This window comes from Balaenoptera acutorostrata, chromosome 5, assembly GCF_949987535.1.
Source record: "Balaenoptera acutorostrata chromosome 5, mBalAcu1.1, whole genome shotgun sequence".
NCBI classification, from domain to species: domain Eukaryota; kingdom Metazoa; phylum Chordata; class Mammalia; order Artiodactyla; family Balaenopteridae; genus Balaenoptera; species Balaenoptera acutorostrata.
Window position 1 is genome coordinate 48,220,032 of NC_080068.1, and position 18,634 is coordinate 48,238,665.

General features: G+C 40.2%; 1 protein-coding gene across 7 annotated transcripts in view; it reads right to left on the bottom strand.

Annotated features, from left to right (window-relative positions):
• Positions 1 to 18,634, bottom strand: part of FRAS1 (Fraser extracellular matrix complex subunit 1) — a 457,113-nt gene that overhangs the window by 113,506 nt on the left and 324,973 nt on the right. For all 7 annotated transcript variants that reach the window (XM_057546917.1, XM_057546920.1, XM_057546919.1 and 4 more), the window contains 4 exons: positions 14,277 to 14,393; positions 6,659 to 6,773; positions 4,410 to 4,547; positions 2,426 to 2,458 (listed from right to left, as the gene is read on the bottom strand). In XM_057546917.1, coding sequence (XP_057402900.1) covers positions 2,426 to 2,458; positions 4,410 to 4,547; positions 6,659 to 6,773; positions 14,277 to 14,393 — 403 coding nt within the window. The remainder of the gene's footprint in view (positions 1 to 2,425; positions 2,459 to 4,409; positions 4,548 to 6,658; positions 6,774 to 14,276; positions 14,394 to 18,634) is intronic.

An 18,634-nucleotide genomic window follows, 5' to 3' on the forward strand; every position in this document is an offset into this window, starting at 1 on the left:
CAGATGGCCAACATGTTCATGAAAAGTTTCTCACTCACTAATCATCAGGGAAACGCAAATCAAAACCACAATGAGATATCACCTCACACCTCTTAGAATGGCTATCATCAAAAAGACAAAAGATAACAAGTGTTATGAGGGCATGGGGAAAAGGGAACCTTTTTATACTGTTGGTGGGAATGCAAATTGGTGCGGCCACTACAGAAAATAGTATTAAGTCTCCTAAAAAAATTAAAACTAGAACTGCCACATGATGTGGTAATCCCACTTCTGGGTGGGTATCCAAAGGAAATGAAATCAGTATCTCGAAGAGATATATGCACTCCCATGTTTACTGCAGCACTATTCACAACAGTCACGATGTGGAAACAACCTAACTGTCCACTGGTGGATGAATGAATAAATAAAACGTGGGAATATAACGTACAGCATAGTGACTATAGTAAATAATACTGTATTGCATATTGGAAAGTTGCTGAGAGCAGATTTTTAAAGTTCTGATCACAAGAAAAAAAAATTGTAACTATACATGGTGACAGATGTTAACTAGACTTATTGTGCTGATCATTTTGCAATATATACAAATATCAACTTATTATGTTGTACAACTGAAAATAATGCAATGTTATGTGTCAATTATACCACAATAAAAAAAATTAAAAACCAATGACACAACCCTAAAATTTACTATTAATTCAAGTGTGACTTTTTAACCCTCAAAGAAGAAAAGAATATCTGAGAGTTTGAGGGCGATGACTTTATCCCTACTAAGATTTATCCCTACCTGAAATATAATAGGACATATGGATGGTTGATTCTAATGGAATAGTCAATCCCAACTAAACAGCTATTTAAGGATTTATGGTCATCCATCCTCATTCTAGACCTAAGTAAGAAAGCTTGTCTCTATTTTGCATCAGCATAGATGCCAGGTCTGATTCTGCTTTTGCTTATTGGCACTCAGCTTGTATTGTACTTGAACTAAAACTAGGATGCTGAGGTCTATACACAGCTATCACAGCTCACTGTCTGGGTCATAACACTTCCAATAGAAGGCTGTTTTATATTCATGATCTTAGCTAAATCATCTGGATAACTTGCTGCAGCTTCTGCAACAGCACTTACTGCTTCACCTTGCACTTTTATGTTAAGAAGACGGCTTCTTTTCTTAAACCGTATGAACCAACCTCTGCTGGCTTCAAACTTTTCTTCTGCAGCTTCCTCATTTCTCTCAGCTTTCATAGAATTGCAGAGAGTTAGGGCTTTGCTTTGGATTAGGCTTTGGCTTAAGGGAATATTGTGGCTGGTTTGATCTTCTATCCAGACCAATAAAACTTTCTTCCTATCAGCAATAAGGCTGTTTTGCTTCCTTATCATTTGTGTGTACACTGGAGTACCACTTTTAATTTCCTTCAAGAACTTTTCCTTTGCATTCACAGCTTGGCTGTTTGGCACAAGAGACCTAGCTTTTGGCCCATTTTGGCTTTTGACATGCCTTCCTCACTAAGCTTAATCATTCCTAGTTTTTGATTTAAAGTGAGAGATGTGTGACTTTTCCTTCACTTGAAAACTTAGAGGTCATTGTAGGGTTATTAACTGGTTTAATTTCAATATTGTTGTGTCTCAGGGAATATGGAGGCCTGAGGAGAGGGAAAGAAAGAGAGGAATGGCCAGTTGGTGGAACAGTCAGAACACACACAACTTTTATTAAGCTTACTGTCTTATACGGGTGTGGTTTCTGGTGCCCCAAAACAATTACAATATTAACATCAAAGGTCACTGCTCACAGATCACTACAACACATATATTAATAATGAAAAAGTTTGAAATATTGCAAAAATTACCAAAATGTGACACAGAGACAGGAAGTAAGCAAATGCTTCTGGAAAAATAGCACCGATAAGACTTCTTTACACAGCGTTGCCACAAACCTTCAACTTGTAAAAAATGCAGTATCTACGAAGCACAATAAAGTAAAGTGCAATAAAACGAGGTAAGCCTGTATGTGCCAATCACTGTTTTGGGAGCTTTACACATATGTAATTATTATTTATTATCCTCATTGATGGATAAGGCATTCAGGTACAGAGACCTTAAGAAACTATTCCAAAGTAGGCTGAACCCCAGGCAGACTGGATCCAAAGTCTAAGATCTTAATCATTATTACCTCTTTTTAATAGATATTAGGACAAGTTGAAACTGGGCTTAAAGAACACTAATCTTTGGTATCCTTGGTGGATTATAATTATTTTTTTCTATGAATACAAAGTTAAGCTATTACTATTTTAACGAGCCATGTAATTATTTTAGAAGAAACTTATGTAACTTTTAAGTTGTTCTTAGAAAATAGCTAAAAGTCATGATGAAGAGAGCAAAAAGAAGGAAAAATTCCATTTTCTAATAAAATTGAGATTAAAATTTTCACCTGTGAAGTGGAATTTCACTGAGTCTGGGAGACCTGAAAGAACAGAAGAGAGAAAATCAGTATACTAAACATTTTGGGGTCAGAAATAGATGGGAAAGGTACAAAATATAGGGCAGAGGTTAGAAAAGTAAAGGACATTTTATCCTAAATTATTATGACTTAAGGAAAGATCACCAGGTTGTCTGCTAATGTTATGTTGACTTTAATGGTGCCAACACTAATTTTAAGTAACAAAAAGAACCACAGAGTGGAATAATTTTATATCACATCAGTTAGAGTGATTTATAATACATTCATTCAGATCCCAATTTACCAGTACATAAAATCCTACAAATCGGTGAATGTGGGTGATGTCGTATATCACTGACAAGGCTTTCTGCTGGGTCAATTCCATTGTAGAATATAGTGATGCCTGGGACATTGATTTACACACTATAACAGTGTAAGAGATTTATCTCGTGGCATTTATCCCGTAGATTATACAGGATAGGAGTCTGCTCTCTCTAAAAAGCTCTAGGAACACAGGCGATCATAGTGGATTCGGAAATAACCTCAACCAGGGCTGACATGTTTTCTTTCCCTCTAAGCCCAGGATAACCTGAGTTTCTTGTAAAGTAGGTCTTGTAAAGTTGGGGTTAGAGGACCATGAACATTTTCACTGGCTATGAATTATCCAGTTAGTAAACACTGGGGATACTCTTAGAGAAGAGGTCTATCCCAGAGCTTAGGGATTTTCAATCTAATTGAGGAGTTAATTATTTTCTAGACAATTGCATCTATAATGGCATATTAAATAATGGCAAATATTACTTTAAATGTTTGCCATACTTGAAAACATAACTCTAAAATTATTCAACCCGTGTTCAACTCACCATAAGAAATCACCAACTGTTCTGTATGATTAAAGCTACTATATAAAAATAATACTCTATATTAATCGTGTTATGTGACACATACATCTTAAAGATCATAAAGAAACAGGCTTCAAGATTTTTAGAATCATTCCAAAGCACAGAAATATTTAGGGGTAGGGACTTAAAACTCAGCAGCTTTGAATACTGGGTCAAGGGGAGATATAATGGGTGGCAAAGGATTAAGGCTATCTTGGCTTAGTGGAAGGGCACACACTTGCTTGAATTAGAAATGTAGTTATTCTTTTGCTCAATCTTCTCTTCTTTAAAAAAGGTGTCTTCGTCAAATCCTGGTTTTAATCCCAAAGGTCGCCTACATGGGACCTTCCATGAAGTATGGCACTAGATTCCCCTCATCCACATGCCCATCTGTCCTGGCTTCGTCCTCAAATCACTCCCATCACTTCAGTCAATGAGATCCTTAAGAAAAGGCATCTTCCTATATCTTAAAACCTCCACCAGGTTCTTATTGTTCTTGGGATAGGCTCCAAATCCCTGCAGTCTCACAGTGGCCTTAAGGTCTGCCCTCTATCTCTCCCTCCAGGCCCATCCCCGCTCTGTTCAACCCTCCACATTCCAGACACAATGACTTTTTTCAGTGCCTAGAATGTCACATTCTCTCCCTCCAGGGCCTCTGCACAGGGACATGTGCCCTTCCTTCAAGGAATGTTCTCCCAATGATCCCAACACACACACTTAGCCTAGTTAGCTTCTACCCACCCCTCTTCTGTCAACATCTCCCTGGGGCAGCCTCCAGTGGACCCTCAGTCTAGGTCAGTCTTGCTACGTCCAATTCCACCACTGAACATTCTTCCTTCTTTTTAGAGCTCTTATCTCAGCCTGCAATTAAACATTCATTACTGGGATGATTGAACAAATTCTGTCTCTATACCTAGGATCTCCAAACTCACCAAGACCAGGATTCCTGCCTCTTTTTTGCTCACCACTAGATCTCCAAGGCCCATTCGGGCCTTGCCATACAGGAGGCACAAAATAAGGCTTTATTAAAAGTATGCCCTGAAGAACCACAAGGCGCAGCTTGGGTGTCTCAAAATAGAGAAAAAAAGCATTACCAGCAAAGGAGAAGGCCATGATCTCCTGGAGGTGGGGGGCTGCAGTGGGGGGACGGTACATGATCTTGCCCTGGTTAATGTCTTCCTGGGTGAAATACCGGATGGGAGAGTGAGGCTGGTCCCTGTGTTCGATGATGCCTAGCAGGAAGAGAGACGGCATGAGCAATCAACAGTAATTCTGACGGCTGACTGAATGATCAGAGCCATAAAGCTGCCTTTCCCACTGGTGGAAGTCTTTTATCCTTCAGGAACAACTGCTCTCAGGTTGTTCTTGGTACACTATTCTTCAGTTATTCAAGAAAAGAGCAAATCTGAAACCCAGATACTCTTGACTAGGTCTCATTGGCCATAAACAATAGTAAGATGCAAACTACTGCCCCCTAATGTAGCTTAGACCTGGGAATTCTGAAGTCATAGACACTGTACCATAATTATGAGATTCTCTCAATTGAGTTTAAGTTCAAAGGTCAAGGTCGCTACAAAAATGGCACAGGCTGGTCTCCTGGTGAGGCTGTAAAGATTTTTTTTCAATCGACCCTCTTTCCTTCAGAAACTCCTTAGTCTCTATGATGACCTTTGGCAATAGTAAGATGTATCTTGATTGTTCTAAGATCTGGATTTGCAATTCTCACTAAGTTATAAATGCTTTAGGGACTGCAGATTTGCCTGTCATTTCTTAATTTTGCAGGTACAGAACTGATGCTATGATCATCATTCATGTCCTACTTACTCTTTAAAAGGAGGACACTAATTCAGCTTCTGAGGGACTGACAGACCTACAGCCATTCAGGCTGCTGGTCTGAAAGAACATCTCCATCCTAGCAACGGAGGGAGGACGACTCTAGCTATGGCTTAGCAGATTAAAAAAGAAGACGGATGACTTTTAGTCTTTCAATTTCTTTGGACTTTATCAAAAGGGAAATGAAATTTAATTTCTCCTTGGGAGAAACTGATAATGTGAAAGGCTCATAGCTAAGGCAGTGGTTGGTCTTGGGAGAGCAACCTCAGAGACAGGAGCAGAAGTGTCTTCGTAGAAGCTGATCTCCTCGCTGTGAGGCACACACACATCTCTTTGGGCACAGGCTTGGTAGCTGAGCCCAAAGTTAAGGGATCTGAAGGCTGAGGACTTATGGCCAGGGCCCACCTCTCCTCTAATTGTAGTTCCACATTACCATGCTCCTGTACGAGAGCACGGAACCGTGTGCTGACACGTTTGTCACGATGGGAATTCCAGAGTTGTGAAGCATTTGACATGACAGATACTAAATGGTCTTCTGGGTCAATATCTCCTTAATGAGAACATTTGCACATTCTCACAATTACGAAGTTTCCTTCCCCTTCATTTGGGTGACCGATACTACTACTGTAAACGTATTTGGTTTTTTGAAGCTCACAGGGTATTCATATGTAGGAGCACTATATAAACTTACAGAAGTCATAAACAGAATTTATTACCTGGGTTAAAAAAAGAGAGGAGGGGGGCTTCCCTGGTGGCGCAGTGTTTGGGGGTCTGCCTGCCAATGCGAGGGACGCGGGCTCGGGCCCTGATCTGGGAGGATCCCGCGTGCCGCGAAGCGGCTGGGCCCGTGGGCCGCAATTGCTGAGCCTGCGCAATTGCTGAGCCTGCGCAATTGCTGAGCCTGCGCGTCTGGAGCCTGTGCTCCGCGGCGGTGGGGGCCGCGATGGTGGGAGGCCCGCGCGCCGCGGTGGGCTTGCCGCGGCTGGAGGGGGCCCTCGCGCAGAGGCGGGGACCCAGCACAGCCAAAAATAAAAAAAAAAAAAAGAGAGGAGGAGAGACTTATCCATGTGGGGGAGAAACAGTACATGTGGCTCAGCCCCCACTGGGCGCTCTGGCGGAGCTCCTTGTCCTTAGCGCATGCTCAGTCCGGTCCACTCGCCTATCAGAACCTCACCAGGGCAGGCCCTGTGTCTACAGGCAGTGCGTGGGTCTGTCCAGTTCTGCCTGTGCGTGGGAGGGGAACTCATCCAGTGATGAAGTTATGTGCACACTATGTTCTCCAGCACAGCTCTGTCAGTACCAAAGCTGACACATTCATCTCCATCTGTCCGGCCACAGTGTCTCCCTCTCAATTGGTTCTCAACTCAGAGGACAGGAACAGAGGTGATGAATAATTGTTACTCCTTAAATCTCAACAAGTAGAAGCAGACAGAATTCCAGAGCTTTTAAGGCTGGTCAACAAGTAGAAGACAGTAGCACCACTCAAAAGATCATTTACTGCACGCCTTACCTTGACTTGGATGCAAAGGTAGAGTGATATTATATATTATCTTTCCACTTGGTCTCTCAGAGTTTCCAAAGGAGAGAGAATGAGGCTGAATCACAGTCAGGCCGTCCTCCCGAGCCTACACAAAGTTTAAGAGAGAAGAAGAAAAAATAGTGTGACGAAAACAAAAGCCAGAGGCAAAAACAAACCTCATTAAAAAAAAAAAAAAAATCAACTTACTCTGTTAGTCACATAAAGCAAAATTTTCTCTGAGAGTTCAACAGAAGGATCTGGTCTACTTGCAGATTCGTCCCGGCTGACCCTTCTGTCCCCTGCCCTTGGCCCCCTGGGTTTATGTTGGTGCATGCTGTGGGTGTCCCAATATGATCACTTCTCCCTAGTTGGAACTCACAGTGGTACATGTGTGGAAGTGAGCCATCACAGCTGGCTATTCTTCTATTCACAGCTGGATCCCCACAGCTCTGCTCCTCTAATTTAACGGGCTAAGATTATATCTGGTGAGAATTTCTCCCAACCCCCCAGCTTACTAGTGGGAACTGTGATGCATTCTTTTCTTTCTTTAACTTTGATGGTTTCAAATGGCTAAAGATGAACTCACCTCAAAGGCCAAAGAGGCTCACCATTTGAATTCAGAGATTTAAGAATTATGTGTTTATTACAGCTTATAACAATAGTCAATATTTCTCTTCATCTCTATCGTACTATTCAAAAGAACTAGATACTGCTTTTTGCTTCTAGCTTTCAGGACCCAGTGAACTAGTCAAGTGAAATTAATCTGAAGGCCAATGTGTATGCAGCTTTCACAATCCATTCACCTGTGTGTCTTCACAACCCATTAACAGTTGACAACATTAAAAAAAAAGGAGAGATTCAGAATTCCGTGACCAGACCTAACAGAGATTTGGGGACAGCAGCAAAAACACAGAGTGGGGAGGAGAAAATGGAAAAGGAGTGTGAGCACGGGCCCCTTGCCTGGGTCACACATGCCGATAATAAAACAGAACAAAAATATCCGCTCATTGCAGACTCTTCCGAACTGACCCTTGAAGAGTTAAGAGTTTGACATGCTCTCCTGCTCTTTCAAGCTCTGCTACTTTCAGAAGGAATTTCCCACTTAGGAAAGGATTGAGTAGGGCTCAGTAATTCTCATGGAGGAGGGCGTGGTGTTCTTCCTTTTACCAATGAAAAGATTGAACATTGCAGTTGCTTCGTAATTGTCCCCAAGGCATACTCCTCCTGGGAGAGGCAGCATTTGCAGGTTAGGACAACCCCCTATTTCAGGTCATTGCTCAGGTCTGGAATGTAATGAGCAAGGAAAATCAGAATTGCAAATAGCAGCTGGTCTCTCACCCTAAAATAAAACAGGTTAGGACAACAAAAGAAAAATATATGCCCTATGTAAGGTGTTTACAGCCCATGCATGCGTGCATACATCTATAATGTGTACACGTGTGGGCACAGATACACGGACAAAAAGTGCAGGGTGAGTACATTGTTCAGTACCATTTGCCACCTTTTAATCTCAAAACCATCAAGATACCTGAAAATTCTCAAAGTATTCTGGGATATTTTCGAAAATTTAGATGTCCCTAAAACAATAAAGTGGTAAGAAAAAAGAATTATCATGGACCTAGGACGACGGAAAAGGGAAATGTGTTCTAGCCAAGAAAACACGTTTTATTACAGATTTGTTGATACTATTTCTTTACTAATAGAAATTGACACTAAGCAGAAAAGGCGAGGACTTGATTCTCTGAAGAAAGCAATATTGAGTTTGAGCTATATCAAAGTATAATCAGTTTTAATATTGGCTATTTGAAATGTTCAATGTTTATCACTTAAACAGTAAGAAATGAGAGACTAAAGTTAATGGAAATCATTATAGAAGACACTTATTTTTTTATTAAACTATCTGTCAACAAAGGAAGATTATAGAATAATGGTTTCCATAATACCCATATTACCTCTGAATACATCCAGAATCCAACCACTTCTCCCCATGACATTGCTACCATCCTGATGGGAGCCACATTCTCTCACCTGGATTACCACAATGGCCTCCCAGCTGCTCTCTTGCCCTCCCCCAACAGTCTATTTCAGCACAGCAGCCAGCATGATGCCTTTAAAAAGGACGTTAGACCTCTACTCAACATCCTGCAATAGCTCTCCATGTTACTCAGAATCAAAAGTCCCTACAACGGCCTGTGAGGCGGACATGATCCCGAATCTGCTCCACCCCTGTCCGCCCACTTAGCACATCTGTGAACTCGTGCAGATTCCTCTGGCTTCCACTTACTTTGATCCAGCCATACCGCCTTCCTTGCTGTTCCTTGAATATCTAGGCATGCTCCTACCTTGATACCTCTAAATGAATGGCTCCCTGGGCCTGGAATGCTCTTTCCTCAGGTATCTGTACAGCTACCTCTCTTACCTTCTGCAAGTCTTTCTTTAAATGTCATTGTCTTAAGGTAACCCCCCTGACCACCTTATTTAAAATTACAACCTAGGTCTCCCCTGCTACATTTCCAGTCTTCTTGGCCCTGATCTACTTTTTGTTTTATCATTATACTTCCCACTAACATGCTATATGTGAGTTGCTTATTTATTTTGTTTATAACTTATTGTCTATTCCCCTCCCCCAAGAGAATGTAAACTCCGTGAGAACATGAATTTTTGTTTGTTCATGGACCCCAAGCACCAAGCACACGGCACATGGAAGTGCTTGACAAAAATTTGTTGAAGGAATGAAAAAATATTATTATGAAAATAATTAAGCTAGTAATAAAAATACTTTAAAAAACAACTTCATTGATAATTTTTTAAGAATATTTTTTCATTGTATTTCAATGTCATCTAAAGAATTAGAGAGGCAAACATTTGAACACTTAAGATATAGCAAAGTGTGCATGACTAACATCTTTAAACTTCCATGTCAGAATTTATAAACGACATTATCATTTCACCCTCCATTAAAAAAAAAAAGAATTTCCCATGTTGACTGTCATTCTACCAAAGCAGCAAAGCCCATGGCGGGCCTGAGAAATCACATACCCGTGAATGATGAGATGAGATAAGTAAAATGAAGGTCCTACCGTCTTCTCACATGGTTTAGTTAGGACAACAAAATTAATTCATATATTCATGTATTCAACACATTTAATTAATTCATATATTCATGTACTAAATTTTTAGTAAGAACCTACTATGTGCAAGGTACCAGGCAAAAAGCTGTAGAAGATACAAGATGAATCAGATATAGACCTTTTCCTCAAGGAATTTCACTTTTCAGTGGGGGAAACTCATAAATAGCTCTAAGGTAGAAAATGCTAAGTAGTGTGGAAAGACTCAGATAAAGCACAACAGTAATTCCAAGGATAACAAGACATTTCCAGAGACTGCAGATAATAATTCTACTAGTATCTGAAATGTCTCAAGAGAAAACATAGACACAGACACCCATAGCCGTAAAACAAACACAGCAGGCCCAGGCTTGAGTCCGTATCACAAAAAGATCAGCTGTTCTAACTGGATCCCTGCTAGCCTCAATAAGAATGGTTTTAAGAGAACTCTTGCTACAGTAATCACTCTGGAAGCAAATGAAACCAGGAAAGAAAGGCCTTTTCCTCAAGTGGTGACCTTGGGCAACCCAACCCTGAGTACTGCAATCACTTAAAAAAGGAAAGACTCAATCTTCTTTCACATTAAGAGATAATAGAATTTATTTCCCCTTTAAGAGAGGACTTGGAAATATGATATTCAAAGTGTGTGTGTGTGTGTACCCATATAATTAATTTGTTTGAATTCGAAGGTCATACAAGAAGATATTATTAGCCATGTGAAAGTAGGCCTGAAAATATTCACTTAGTCAACAAATATTTACTAAGCAACTATTTTATATAAGGCATTGTGCTAGATGCTGAGGAAGATACCAAGATTAATAAATCAAAGATTTTGCCCTTAAGGATCTTCTAAGTCAAATAGTGGATGATTACTTGGAGAACCGGGAGTTGATGTGAATCTATTAACTTACTTGAAGAATCTGACACTATCTATGCTGTGATATGCATGTCTTCAGATCCCCTTGCCCAAACTTGATGTATATTCTAAATGTACACATCTCACACATGTTTATATATATATGATATATGTGTATACATATCTTATATATATGCATGCATATAATTCTGATGAACACTACAAACCAAACCATAAGATCCCATTTAAAGGATCTTAGATTTGATGAATAACAGAACTACAGAAATGCCACAGAACAAATTTTCATTTAGGCAGGTATTTGATTATATTGCTTCTCATTCTGTGCAGTCTTCCTGGGGAATCTCAGTGATTTCTGAGGATTTAACCACTACCTGCCATTAATGATTCTCAAAGGTTTATCACTCACCTTGAATAGCTACTGATCTTCTTCTACCTGCCCTTAATAGGCACGCCCTTTAAAAGCACAGCCCAGACTGAATGCATCATGCCATCCACCCCTCCCCCTCCCCCTCAAGTCCTCATACATTCCCCATCTCAATGAATGGCATCTCTGTATGCTCAGAAACTGGGGTGCTTCGCCCTCTTCCATAGCTAATTGAGCACTGTCTCTAAATATCTCTAACCTCCTCCTAACTTTTTTTTTTACCACCTTAACCGCTTTTAAGTGTACAGTACAGTAGCGTTAACTAGATGCACATTGTTGTACAACAGATTTCCAGATTTTTTTCCTCTTGCAACACTGAAATGCTATTGAATAACAATTCCTCTTTTCTCTCTCCATACCCCACCCATTCCCCACAGGGGCAACCACCGTTCTACTTTCTGTTTGTAAGAGTTTGACTAGCTCATATAAGTGGAATCCTGCATTATCTGTCTTTTTGTGACTGGCTTATTTCATTTAGAACAGTATCCTTAAGGTTCATTCATACTGTAGCATATGACAGGATTTCCTTTTTTTAAAGGTTGGATAATATTCAGTGGTTGTAGATACCACATTTTCTTTATCCACTTATCTGTCAAAGGACATTTAGGTTGCTTCCATCTCTTGGCTATTGTGAATAATGCTTCAATGAACATGAGTGTACAAGTATCTCTTCAAGATCTCACCAACTCTTAATCCTTATTGCCACTGCATGACCTTCATGCCACCAACCTTCCTTGTTCTAGGTGACTTCAGTAGCCTATTTCTTGGCCTCCTTGCTCCCTGTCTGGCCCCATCTGGGGTGTTCTCTACCCTGCAGCCAAAATGACCTTCTCAAATTGAGAATCTGAGCATGCCACCTCTCTGCTGTATCCTACTTGCCCTAACAGCCTTTCTGGACAAAATGGAATCTCCTTCATCTCATCTTAAGGTCCTCCGTGATCTCTCATTTCTTCTTTCTTCTTCACCTAAAGATTTATGCTCCAGCCAGCTGAACTCTCTGTCATTCCCCAAACATGTTATGTTCTCCTGTGTCTCCATCTTCTTTTCAAATGCTGCTCCTCTGCCTGGAATGGATTTCCCCCTATTTCTAGTCTAGATAAGAGGGTCTGCACGTGTAGTGAGCAGAGCAGTAGCAACCCTATCACCTGGGAACCTGTTAGAAACTCAAATTCTCAGCCCTATACCAGACCTACTGAATTGGAAAACTCTGGGGTGGGCTCCAGCAATCTGTGAATTAACAAGCCCTATAGGCGATCCTAATGCAGGCTGAAGTTTGAGACCCTGATTTAGAGATAATATTCACTTCAACCAGCTTGGTTCACCTTCTGGAGGACGCCTTCCCTGACCTCTCCTATGCCTTGCTGGACTAGGTGCCCTGCTATCTGCTTCCATGCCATGTCTCTGTCATGACATTTATTACTGTATTGTCACTGTTTATGTATTTTCTTGTCTCCCTTTTTAGACTCTAAGTCTAAAATAGACTAATAGAGACTGTATTATATGATCACTGAATCTCCAATGTCTTCCACAGAACTTGGCATAAATTAGGGGCCCGAAAGTGTGCAAGACTGAATAACTGAATGATTGGAGAGGTAGACTCCTACCCTTAAATATCTATATGAATATACTATGTATGAACTTAGCATATGTATTCACAATGTGTTTACCAAATATGTACAAAACTTATGTGCTTACATGAGTCCAAATCACTGAATTGAGAATGTGCTTTTGTCACAGATTACAGTATGTCTGTCTTACAGTAATGGCCCTAATTAATGTCAAAAGAAATATAAACTGTGTATATTTTAAGGAATGAAAGAGTAACCTGATCACATTTTACAGTAGACTAACCTTTGTGATACCCTAAATTACACAGGACAGACCTAATTTACAAACATGCAACCTGAGACCCTCAAGGTTAAGTATGTTGAAAAATTTCTAGAGGTTCTCAGCAGAAGAGCGGGAGTGATGCCATCTTCATGGCTCCTGGCCCATTTCTTTTTTCCTCTAAAGTCAAAATAACACCACATTAGCATTCGGCAAGAAATGTGTATGCACATTTTTCTTTACACTTTAGAGAAAATTCTGATCCAAGCTCCTCCAGTCAGAATGATGAATTATAGACTTTATAGTGTCCCTGAATTATGATTTCTTTAAATTACAGTTTACGGTGGAAATGCCGATAGCTTGTATCCATTAAAAACTTTGTTTCCCCTTTTATGTCTCTGTCAAGCCCCAGACCCATAATTTCTAAAACTCTACCTGCTGTCTTTGTTGCAGCTCAGGAGTGCTACACCACTTTGGAGTGTAATTACACGGGCGCTAACTAAAATGTGGATCCATGATGATTAATTTACAAGGACTTAACGTGCTTGTGGCTCTGTCTAGAAGAGGGGTTCTGGCATTACATGCCCCATAGATTTGGATTACAGTGGAACTGCTAACTGTCTGAACTAAACGCCATGTACTAATTTAGCTCTCACCTTGCTCCAAACCTTTCCACGTGTCCACACTTCTTCCCACGCAGCATACAAGCTCCTCTGTGGTCTAGCTTGCAGAACCCTACAGGCTCACCACTCCCTTTCAGCCTCTCTCATCTTCCAGTCTCATTGACCTGTTCGCAATTTTCCCACCAATCATATTGTCTCTCCCCTCTGGGTCTTTGCATGTGTTGTTTTTACGCCTGGTGATGCCCTTTGCCATCACCCCGCTATTCTTTCCAACCTGCCTCCCAAACCTTCACTTGGATATTTGCTACTTATCCTTCTGGAGTCAGCACAGACATCGTTTTCCCCAGGAAACTTTTATAATAGAAAGGAAACTACTAACAGGACTTCTAAAACAGAATAACAGTTTCTCCAGCTAGATGGAACTCTAACTGGCTGAATAATTATACCCAAATAGTCATCTTTAAATGGAAATAAGCCTGAAATCCCTTCCAGGTACTCAAGGAACGGTTCTGTGACTGTCTGGAATGCTGTAAAAGGGCTCAGCAGCAATGGATGGGAGGCTGGGGTGGATTCCCTCTAACCTTCCTTTCACTCTGGGAATTTTAAGTTTCTTCTTTCAAGTCAATGAGAAACGAGTTCACAGGGCTGTTATTTTTGACCCCAGAGCCTGTGTTCTGAGCCAAGCATTCTGTCAAATCCCATCAACCCACCTCCTCCAAGCAGAAACCATGAGCCCTGGCACCCAACTCACGGTCATGTGGAGAGATGCTCCTGGAGAGCGTTTGGGTGCTTCCGGAGTCTGGGGTAAGATGGCGATGTTGAACACGCGGCTCTCCAGATGGGCGTGAGCCTCCGTGGCACTGGACACCTGCAAAGACACGGCACACTGCTGAGCCTCTGGTGGGCAGAGTATGCTTGCCTGTGTTTATTTTTTCCCTTTTGAACCATCTGTCTTTGAATTCTGTATGCTTCTGTATTACAATTTTCATTCTGCTCTTCATATTTTAAGATTCACTTTTTTACTGATTATAAAAAAGATACCTAAGCATTTTAGGCAATTGTGAAGTTGCAGGAAGGTATAAATAAGGAAAAAGAATCATCTAGAATTTCACTACCTAGAAATAGTCGTTACTAATATATCGCTGCATTTCAGTTTAATCTTTTTTCTATGCATATGTGAAACTATATACAACTGTATGTTCTAAAGTTTACTTAACACAATACTATGATATTTTGCTATACCATTAAATATTCTTGAAAACATAATTTTGATAGCTACATAGTGTCTCATTATGAGCATACATAACATATTATATCAATATACGTGATGTTTATTTCACTTTAGTCTTTACCCAGCACAGATATCTACACCTAGATTATAGATGACAAATCCCAGCCTCATCACTGCAAGGCAAGATTAAGAACATTTACAACTAGGGTAGTGGTCACAAAATCAACTTTTTCCTGTTTCAGAAATGCTGAAAAATGATGCTTTTCTCATGCAGCCTCTCCCTTTCCTCGGTGCTACCTCGCTGTTCCCTTAACCTCTCCTTCCTTCCGTTGTCTGCTCCTTAGCCTTGTTAGAAGAATTGCTAAGGCCCATGTGGCCATGTGGAGTTGTGTTAATTCCATGTGAGAGGGGGCAGGGTTCTGTAAATCCTGAGAAAAAGGCAGGAATAGCAGCCCTTTCTCTATGTCTTCTAAAGTTACACCCTCCAGGAAATCTGTCTTCTCTGTACCTTGATCACATCAGGTGCCTGGAGCTCAAGCCTCAGAATATCAACTTGTTTCCAAGGAGGCATCTTATAGTGTCACCATAAATAATACTAACAACCACAGCTATCATTCACTGAACATTTATCATGGGCTCGGCACTGTGCTAGCTACTTTTCAAAAGTTTTCTTACCAAATACCCATCAAGTAGATATTATTATCTCCTTTTTTACAGATGAGGAAACTGAAGGTCAAAAAGTTAAGGTGTCAAGGTCACATAGCCAATAAGCGTCAGTATTTAAAACCCGGTCAGCGGGTTTGTGACCTTCCTACTGACCACAGTGACTCAAGTTGGAAGCTTTAGGAAATCAGGAAAGGGGAAGATATGTTCCCCTATCTCTTGAAGAAAAGGAATGGAACTCTGCAGGAAGTGAGAGGTGAGCAGATTACCAAGCAACGGACTCAGTTCTAGCCTCCCTAGCAAAGACACGGGTGTAAAATATGTTGGTCTTTTTCAAGTTGCATCCCCTGAGGCTATGTCAACGTGATCTGAATATGCCAAAACCAGGGCTCCTTCCCCTGCCAAAAATGTGCCTGCTTTCTTCTCACTATGCCATGCTCTAATTTTTTAATACCACTTGCATTACACAAATCCCAAGTTTTAGATGCAAAGTAACAGATGGGCTGCATTGATGGCTCATGACAGCACATCAACATTAAAACGAAATTAAACCCATACAACTCATTGTATTGCATTTTCTGCTTTAAAGAAAATAAAAAGAAGGGACAAGAGAGAAGAATCATTAGAACGGCATCTTTTTTAAATAGTCTAAAATGCTAAGGGACACTAAAATGATGAATGGGGAAAGTTGCTAACCATTTATTTTAGCACGTAGCTACAGTGTCTGTGTCGTTTCACGTTGAAATATGAGATAAGCCTATCAAACCATGAGATTTTAAAAACAAACACACCAAAACCTTCACATCCAAGAGAAAATGATCCCAGAGAGTTGTTTCATACTTGCAATAAAGATGCTGTCAGTATTCAAAATGTACTTTTTGAAATGCTTCAGAGGGGGTTCACAAATCATGTAAGAAAACTGAGCTTGTTACTTCATAATTACTCCTTGTTTTAACCAAAAATAATTGCTACTCTTCTTTTTTACCAGACACGATTCTGAATGGCTTTGGGCTATAGGGTTTTACTTTAAAATCCACTTCCAAAGGATGATATACTGTCACTACTGAGGATATTCTAAAGAATATCCCACAGATTTTGAAGGAGATTTCAGGTAGGAGTTCTAAACACATTTTGAGCAGAATGTGTGAAGACCCTCCAAAGGGAACCACTTTCTAAGTAATGATGTTTTTAGAGTCTTAAACTCTAGCGAATTTGTTTACAGAAATCAGTAACTTTTGCTATTTTATAATAACCCACTTAGTAACCAACTTGCAAAAGCAATCAAATATCATTTTAGCAGGTGCTGAGAATCACTTTCCAGGGAAATGCTCCAAACTGATAATGTTCTTCATACTGATGAAGGCAAAGGCAGACCTGAGGATTCTAGTTTGTTGAGGTGACTTCTTTTGATTGAGGTCTTTGCTTCCATTCTGACTCATTATTTGAGGATTGTTGAGTCCCCAGGTGCCAAAGTTGAAAAATTAACTTGGGCAAAGGGCACATACTGTTTGCTCACTCATTGGACATTCAGTGTGCTCAGTATAATCTCATTTTAACTGTTTCCAGGTTTATTTCAACTAGCTCTCTGGGAAAGCACACCTTTTACACAATATAAATTAGTCAGACAATGAAGATGTACACACCAGGCATCAGGAGCAGAATGGATGATAATTTTAACAAGGTGAGCTATCGTGGTAGTTTATCCCCTACTGGATTCCTAGACAAAGGAAATGGCTCCGACTTAGAGGGATTGTAATGTTGCTTTGGCTGATCACCATGAGGGCTTCTTTATATTTTCCCTGACACTTTCCCCAAATCTTTTCTGTATCTATGCTTAAATGCTCTTTCTCATTCAGACTTCCTCATTCCTTTGTGTTTCTGTTCCATTATTTATTTCCAAATTATCCTTGACAGAGGTTTGTCTAATTTTATGGGTCTTTCCAAAGATTCAGGTTTTGTACTCATTTACCAATTCTAGCATCTTATAATTAGTCAATTCCTCTTTTACCTCTATAAATGCCTTCCTTTTGCTTTCCTTCGGCTTCTCTGTGGTTCTCCAGCTTCTTGAGTTGAATATTTAGTCCATTAATTTTCATGCTTTTCTGTTCAATAATAAGAGCTTAAGGCCATCGATTTTCTTCCTAGTATTACTTTGTCCACATCATTTAAGTTTTGATAAGTTGTTTCCTCCTGATCAAAATTTCTTAATAGTTTGCCATTTTGATTTCCTTTTAGAACTAGTAGTTATTAAGGAATTCCAAATGGTTTGATTTTTTTTGCCCTTTTATTATTAATTTCTAATTGTACTTCATAGTAGTCAGGGAATGTGCCCAGAATAATTTCTTGTTCTTTAATTTATTGACAGAATAAATGAATCCAACCTTATAGCCTGGTTGCCTCAGTTGGCTCAGGCTACTCTAACAAAAAATACCATAGACTGGGTGGCTTATAAACAATAGAAATTTATTTCTCACAGCTCTGGAGGCTAGAAGCCTGAGATCAAGGTGCCAGTATGGCTGGGTTCTAGTGAGGGCCCTCTTCTGGGTTGTGGACTGCTGACTTTTCACTGTATCCCTGTGGCGGGCAGCAGAGAGGGGGAGCAAGCACGCTTATGACTCTTGTAAGTATGCTAATCCCATTCATGAGGGCACCACCCTCATGACCTCACCTAATTCTAATCAAAGGCCTCACCTCCATATACCATCACATGGAGGGGTAGGATTTCAACATCTGAACTTTGGCGGGGACACAAACATCCAGTCTACCGCACTGGTATTTGACCAATCTCCATAAATGGTAGTCACACACCCTTACACGGTAACAGGCAGTATTCTAAATGCTTTATATGTATTAACTCATTAAATCCTTACAGTAATGCTATTTTACAGATGAGGAAACTGAAGCACAAGGATTCTGCCCAAGTAATTTTCCCAAAGCTAGCACATGGCAGAAGTGAAACGTGAACCCAGTGGGTTTGGCTGCTCAGTCCATGACCTTATCATAAGATGGTAAATGTTCCAAAAACATTTGAAAAAAGAAAATAAGATTTTTTTCTCCATGTGGTATTTTAACATTTTGAAAACACTTTTTTTTCCAAACACTTTAGCCATTATCTATTATATACCTCTTTGTTGTAGAATGACTCTGCTTGTAGAGACACCCAGAAGGCTGAATTGACAGATTAAAAAAGAAATTTCTCAATGCTACTAGTTACA